The 7,911-nt window shown below is 37.1% G+C and overlaps 1 protein-coding gene across 2 annotated transcripts; it reads right to left on the bottom strand.

Moving 5' to 3' along the window:
* Positions 1-1,223: 1,223 nt before the first annotated feature.
* LOC113343095 (heat shock 70 kDa protein, mitochondrial-like) lies at positions 1,224-5,412 on the bottom strand. Of its 2 annotated transcripts, none has more exons than XM_026587402.1 (8): positions 5,268-5,412; positions 4,683-4,753; positions 4,540-4,597; positions 4,194-4,432; positions 4,025-4,103; positions 3,368-3,934; positions 2,611-3,231; positions 1,224-2,504 (listed from the first exon to the last, which is right to left on the bottom strand). In XM_026587402.1, the coding sequence occupies exons 1-8, from the start codon at positions 5,334-5,336 to the stop codon at positions 1,509-1,511; spliced, it is 2,700 nt and encodes an 899-aa protein (XP_026443187.1). In that variant the 5' UTR covers positions 5,337-5,412; the 3' UTR covers positions 1,224-1,508. The 2 variants fall into 2 exon arrangements, with proteins under 2 accessions (XP_026443187.1, XP_026443186.1); XM_026587401.1 differs by having other exon boundaries at positions 4,194-4,435.
* Positions 5,413-7,911: the final 2,499 nt, after the last annotated feature.

Below are 7,911 nucleotides of genomic sequence, written 5' to 3' on the forward strand. Positions count from 1 at the left end.
AACCCTCACTTAGATCAATACCACTGAACCTTTAGACGTAATCATGATTATGAGTCTTAGCTGGAAGACGTAATCAAGATTATGAATCTCATAGTGAAATGGCTTATTTAGAGAGGTTGGAAGAGGTAAGACGTACATTGTCATTTTATGATTCATTAAATGGGTCTCTAGTTGAAGTAGACAATCACGGTTGGTCTAGAATTAAAAATGCACTATTAGAGCATCTACGATGGACGATTAAAACCAACATTTTGGTTCAGAAACCACACGCAGTCAAACGAAATAAAAACTAAAAACCAGATTAAAATCAAATATCAGATCATATTTGGTCTGGAACACGGATCAAAACCAAATTTAGTCGAACAGATATTAAAAGTATGCCTGATACCGAACGTAGATATAATGCCCGTTTATAACGGGGCGTAAGTATAAAATCGGTATGATGGTTGGGCGAATATTATAGTTACGCTTTGAATCAAAAACAAGTGTAAAATGGGGCGAAGGTATAATGTGAGTATGATGAGAGGCGAATATAATGTGAGTTTGAATGGGGCGGGGATATAATGTGTGCGCGACCAAATTTTACTCGTGCACCGTAGCGTAGATTAAACCTAAATTTGTTTTTATTTTTTTTGGTTTTTGGTCTTTGATTTTGATCGCACCATGTAAAACTCTTGCTTGACAAACCGGCTGATGCAAAAAGCAGAGCAGTGTTTATTATCCGTTTATGTTGCACTTAAAGCTGTAGACATGCATAAGAGTTGCCGAGGATCTAAAAGTTCGCTTGATATTATATGTTAAAGTTGAGTGTATGAATATGGGTTTTCAGAGCAGTAGCTTGTTGTTCTCTTTTTAAAAAATTGGATCAACTCTTGAGTCCTTGTGTTGTTTGTTTTAATTGTTTCAATACAATTGTGCTTGTGACAGGGAAATTGCTAGCACCTGGAAATCAAAAGGGCATGCGATTGATTCATTTGGAGAATGAATCGAAGGCTTCTATATTAGCAGTGCAGTGGTCTTATAAGCTGGAGGTGTTCGAAGACGATTTTTGTTGGGTACTTTCATGTTTCAAATGGCACCCCGATTGGCGTAGCCTTATTTATACCAACTTCAGTCTAGTTTCGCTTTAACTCATTTATCAAGTGAACCCCAAATGTTATGTATGACATGAATCTTGTTCAGTTAAATGGTTATGAACATTTAAGAAAGAACAAATTCCCATTTCAGATTAATCCAAAAACAACACACAAAAAAAACAATTGATCTTAGCACCCTAATCGAACACTTAATAATTTTCAGTGACATTTCACTGTTCAAAACAAATTCGATTAGCTATGGTCTTCTTCCGCATCTCTTGACTAGTGATGCAATTCAATCTTTCAATTACATTACTGGGAAGACACACACACAAAAAAAAAAACTCCATTCTCTATTCAAATCCTAGTACGCTCCTTGGTTTTCAATTACGTTACTGGATAATTAGACACACACTCAATTCAATCTTTCAATTACATTACTGGGTAAGAAACATACTCGATTTGTTTAGCCAAGTCTGGAGTAATGACCAGATACATGTACCCGGAATGACCCCAAGTATCTCCCTTCGAGTCCTTCAAAATCAAAAAGAATTCCCCCTTATAATTTCCATGCCCCACAATACAAACCGCATGTCTAGTAGGATTCACGTCTATAGGTACATTCTTGTCTCCACCATAATACGGACCTCCACCATAGTTGTAGTAGTCTGAATGATTAGAAAACTCTGGAGTGAGGCAAGCAAATAAAGGCTGTTTGCTGACAGCCTTAATTATCTCCATAGCTTCTACAGGAACATACACACAACCCTTAATCCATACTATTGATTTCTTTCCAAGTTCACAGGACTGAGACTTAGCAACATAAGGATAATCTTCAGCCGAACAAATCCCATGAAACTTAATAAACCTATATACCACGTGGTCATTTGATCCATTGCATCCATCTATAGTTGCACAATCGACAACTTGCTGGACAGATAATGGGATTAGATGACCATAAGTAAGAAAGTGCTTACTTTCAACTGCAGATACGGCCGCACAAGCCCAACAGGTACCAACTTTTTTTTGACACATGACTGGAGTGATTGCACCCTCTGTTCGCCAATCTACTATAAAAGGCTCAACAGCATTAGGAGATCTTTTCAACAAAAAGTCTGCACTTCTTTTCATGTCTGTGGGGCACTTCTGTACAATATCTTGTTCTGCTTCTCTAATCACCATCCTACTTTTGTTGTCAGACTGTGTACCATCAGATAATTCAACTCCTAATATTTCCTCTTTACCAAATTGAGTAGACTTAGCAGATATATCAATCATGCCATCAGAATTTAAACCTAAATTAACTTCAATGACAGGCAACCCCTTAGGTGCATAAGGCACACCAATCAGTTCAAAATCTGTAGCCACATCTTCACCTTCAATCAAGCGTAGAATAACTGGGGTTTGATTGTGATCACCTGTTGAAAACTGCAACCATGACACAATACTCCCTATTAAGTTAATACACAATACTGACATATTAAGTTGAATAAAAAAAATATTACGCAAAAAAAGATAGAGATCAGGAACTAACCCTTGTACTTATTGTTGTTGGAATGAATTTGTTCTTGTTAATCAAAGTTGTAACTTCACCACTAAAGCTCTCAACAGCAATGGAGCGGGCAGTAATTTCTAACAGGAGGACATCTTTCACATATCCATGATGGATGCCGCCATAAATGGCAGCACCCATGGCAACTGCATCATCAGGACTCACCACTATGCTTGCGCTGCTAAATATCTCAGAAACAGCTTCTTGTACTAGAGGCATTCGTGTCATGCCTCCTACACAAAGAACCTCATGAATGTCTTCCACAGACACGCCAGCATCCTTCAAACAGACCCTGCAAGCATTCTGAGTTCTTTGAATCAGATGATTGAAAAGCGACTCAAGCTTCGGCCTTGTCAAGGTGATGTTCAAGTGCTTAGGTCCTGAAGCATTAGCTGTGATGAAAGGCAAGTTGATCTCAGATTGGGAGATCGATGACAGTTCAATCTTAGCTTTCTCAGCTGCCTCTCTAAGCCTGTGCAGAGCCAATCTATCCTTTGACAAATCAATTGAGTCAGTTCTCTTGATCTCACTGACCAAGAACTCCAATAGGGTGCTGTCAAAATCCACTCCACCGAAGAATGTATCACCACTGGTAGCTTTCACCTGCATAGATTAACCAGTTGATAAAAAGCAAAGAATTTAGCGTCATATAGCAGAAACCTACATAGATTAGCCAGTTAGTTAAGTATAGCAAAGAAAATAAGAACAAGTCACATTGCAGAAACAGTCATCTATTTACCTCAAAAACATTATTGCAAATCTCAAGGATCGAAACATCGAAGGTTCCACCACCAAGATCAATAACTGCTATGATTCCATCCTTAGTGTTAAGCCCATAAGAAAGAGCAGCTGCACTTGTCTCATTGATGATTCTGTGTACATCCAGACCAGCAAGTCTCCCTGCATCCATTGTAGCTTTTCTTTGTGGATGACTGAAGCCACCAGGAACTGCAATGACAGCTTTGGAGACGCTCTTTCCAAGATAGGCCTCAGCTATCTCCTTCATCTTAGTAAGTACAAAAGCACCAATTTGAATGGGTGTGTATTTCTGGCCATTAGCCTCAACCCAAGCATCACCATTTGGAGCTTTAATGATCTTGTATGGTACCATGTCCATCTCTTTTTGTGTCTTGGGGTCATCGAAGCGTCTACCAATTATACGTTTTGTATAACAGATAGTGTTGCTCAGGTTAGTCACACCTTGATGCTTGGCTTGAAAACCAACCAAAAGTTCTCCCTTCGGGCCGAAAGCAACAACGGAAGGTATGTTGTGTACTCCATCTGAATTACGAATAACTTCTGGAATCTGTAAATGCACCAGCAACCGTTATTCAAACACAAAAGTTACTTTTTCAAAGGAATAAGGAATGAAGACAGAGGAGTAATCAAAACGCACATTATTTCGCATCACCGACACACAAGACTTGATAGTCCCTAGATCGATACCAATGACTTCATTACAATAAGGTGCTAAACTGCCAGAAACCCGATATTGAGTAATTAGCATAATCAGTGGATAACAAGGAACACATTCATCACATAAAAACAAAAGGAACCATCCAAACCTGTAGGTTGATTCATCTGCACCCCTCCATCTCTCATGCACTATTATTGCCTCTGGAATCATGTCCTCAATATAGCTTTCCAAAAGACCTCCAGACAATTTTATGGTATTCTGCTGCTCTTTTCCAGCCATCATGGTTTTGGCAGGTGCAGGGGAGAAACCCATAGCTCTGAATTCTGCTAGTAACTTGATGTCAGGAGCTATCTCACCTTGAGTCTGATTGTCAGCTGCTGTACAAATCTTCTGCATCCAATACAACCAAATGTAAACGACAGCTTTACAATACAAGGATACAACATATTATGGCTAACTTTAAAATCAAACCACTTGCAAAAGATTAAAATTACCTTCCCCTCCATCACTCCAATTACATCACTATCATCACCAAGAGGTTTTGGTTTTGAGCTGTACAAAAACATAACGTACTAGCAAAATCAGTTGACAACAGGAAATTAATTCATCACATAAAACCAAAAAGAACCACACAAACCTGAATAATCTAGCTAAATTCCCCCATTTCTGAATTAATGGAGTATTTCTTCTTGGTGTTGCACCAGGCAGCTGCAAAATGAAGGAAAGTAAGTACCTAGATGATTATCATGAATAACAAGGACCAAGAGAAGAGCAAAATACAACCAACAACAAACTAAAATTACACGAATTGATTAGTTTTCTCCATCGCATAAACAAAAACACCATCAATTTCTTTGATTCAGTGCCTAATCTCCATTCTCAACTTAGTCAAGTCTTTTCAAAGTCATACATGCTCAACAAAGTTTCTGAATTTCGCTGTGTATGATTTTTGGTTTGTAAAGAGAACAATTCAATCATACATGCTCAACAAAGTTATTATGATAAGAATGACCACTCAAAAACAACTATGTGCAGTCTATTAAGAAGCAAAAAACAAGCAAGCCTTTAATGACCCAAGTTCCAGCCAAGAAAATGATAGAAGATGCCGAGTATTATGTTGCTACTAAAACATCCATGCCAGTCTTAAGATGTTCTTCTCCATTCTCTGATCTAAAAAAAAATAAACAAATAAAAGATGATTCTGGTTCTGTAATCAACTTACACATCTTGTAACTAGATCAGTTGAGTTTACTGAAGCCAAACGTAATCTAAGTAAAACCGATGTCGCCATTAGCAAAAGATCTTCAAAAGAAAGAGTACATCTGCTGCCGTTTTTTCACTTACTAGGGTTTTGGTTCTCAAGTAGATAGAGATATTGATAAAGTAAGTTGAGAGAGTGTAGTAGTGGGGTTTCACCAACATTTCTTGATCATTCTTGGATGAGACCACACACCGTAATATTTGCTGGTCAACTCGGCTGCCAAAATGAGTTGGACCTGAAAATAACTCTTGGGATAGAAGGAACTTTGTAATGTAGAAAGCACTACACGTTCTGAGGCACAAAATGTGTTTGGACTCCGGTTTGGCTAAAACGTGAGTATAGTTAGACTGTGCACATCAGTCAATTCTAGGGCTTCCTCTATAGTCTATCAAGATGAGAACAGAAAAGCCTTAAGAATGTTATATCAAGATGATCATACATATACTTAATTATGTGCACATTATTTTGATATTCAAAATCGACGATTTGATTCGGTTTCTTCTAGCAAGTAGTGTCTTTTTCTCTCAATCATGTCTAGCAAAATTAATGATGATCATATGGCATATCAAGCTAAGGATCATTTCCCCTTTTTGAATCTTCTTAATTATTATAGTTAAAAAACATTATGTATGGTAACAGCGTAAGTAGTTTTGTCAGTAGACAAATCAAATATCAACCAGACTGATCAAAGTGATATTGATAAATCTACTGGTCTTATCATGTAACCTCTTATTAATCAACTATTTCTCTCTTTTTCCATATATGATGCGTTTGGAGTGTCTTTTCTCTCTAGCTACATATCTACCACCAGTACTGAAAAAACAAACTTTGATCTCATATATAGTGCTGAAACACTGCTTATCTAGCTCTCTCTAAATCACCAAAATGGCAATAAAACAGTTGCTTTATCCGAGCAACAGTCCTGTAGTATCTGAATTGTCTAGATTTGATAACGCAATACTTTCACATGTACATGACCTTTCAAACATATATATTTTAAGTGAAAATGGTACAAAAAGGACTTTTGTTTTGTTTCTTCTTTCAAAATTTTGCTTATTGCATGCAAGTTAACAACTACCAAAACACACAGTGCAGGTATAGCTATGGCTATGCTAACATCTTTTTAGGCTTTTGTAGTTTTTGTCTTTTCTGGTCCATCTCAAAATTTTTATTATACTGTTTTTTTTTCCTTGCTATTTTTCTGTTAAAGAGTACAACTCTATGACCATGATTACAGCAAAAGCTGATGGTAAAATTGTGAAGCAGTATTAATTAATTAATTAATTAATTAAAGTAGTTAGTAATTAATCCGGACTTGATTGGGTATACCCATATTTATAGTGCCCTTATTAAGGGGAGGTCAAAATGGGTGAAGTTACTTTAGTACACCTACACTAATTAATCCTATTATTTAATCAAATAACCCTAAAATTAAAAACCTAAAAAAAATGTTAATCTTCTCTTCTTCTTCTTCATCTACATCTTCCATGAAAATCATAGAAACAAATCTCTGCAAATAATCCAATTTGATTTTCCTGAAAAATGGTTGAATCCAAACGATCAAGTAGCTACACAAATTCAACAGGACATATCAAAAGATCTAAATCAGAGAAAAAAAGTAAGGGAAAAGTTAGAACTAGTAAACCCGAAAATCCAATCTCTGACAATGTTGAAAAGAACCCTTCACCGGTGAAAAGAAGACTATAAGTGATTTCTAAACTCAAACCCATTATTGTTTTGTGTTTTTTGATTGTTATATTAGTTTAGCAATCGGAAATGATGATTTTCAGGGTTTTTAGTCGGCAATTTTTTTCTTTAAAATTGGATGTCGGCCTTAGGATTTTAGTGTTAGTCGGCAGGGTCATAACATGAAGGTCATGCCGACTTTTCATAACAGCCATGAAAACTGTGAAACATTAACCAAGGTCGGCAAGGTAATCAATAACCAACCTTGCCGACCCTTTTCTAGTCGGCATATTCTTTGGACTTGTACCCTTTTCTAGTAAGTAATTCTTTAAAAGTCGCTTCTTTGTCCTCCCATCGAACCTTCTAGCATCATTGAGATATAAAACTCATTGTCATTTTCTAGCCGGGCGACCATCTTCTTTCTTATGTATTGGCATTGTGTGAGATTCTCCTCAACCGCTCCACCTAGGTTCCCAATTGTTGGGAGGCAACGCGAAACCCATAATTTCCATCATTTGGTACGTCGTCTGTACTAATAACGACTTTCGAATAATTTGAGGGAGTTGTACGCGATACTCTTCCAATACCGGTTTTACTACATTCCTCGGACGACCTATTTTCTTCACAACATCTTCTTAACTTGCTTGACTCTCAAGAGGTGGAGTGTCATTTGGATTCAAGTTTGAAACGGTTTATTGAGGGTTTTTTTCCTCGGATGACTCCTTTTCTTTACAACAACTTCCACACTTGCTTGACTCTCAAGAGGTTGAGCGTTATTTTGATTCAAGTTTGAAAACGGTTGGTGTAGTTGTTTCTTTCCTCGGAAGACCTCTTTTCTTTTTAGCCGACTCTTCTTTATATTCCGTCTCGGTATATGATAGACGCATTTTTGTGTCTAATTTGATCTTAATACTATATA

This window comes from Papaver somniferum, unplaced genomic scaffold, assembly GCF_003573695.1.
Source record: "Papaver somniferum cultivar HN1 unplaced genomic scaffold, ASM357369v1 unplaced-scaffold_54, whole genome shotgun sequence".
NCBI lineage: Eukaryota > Viridiplantae > Streptophyta > Magnoliopsida > Ranunculales > Papaveraceae > Papaver > Papaver somniferum.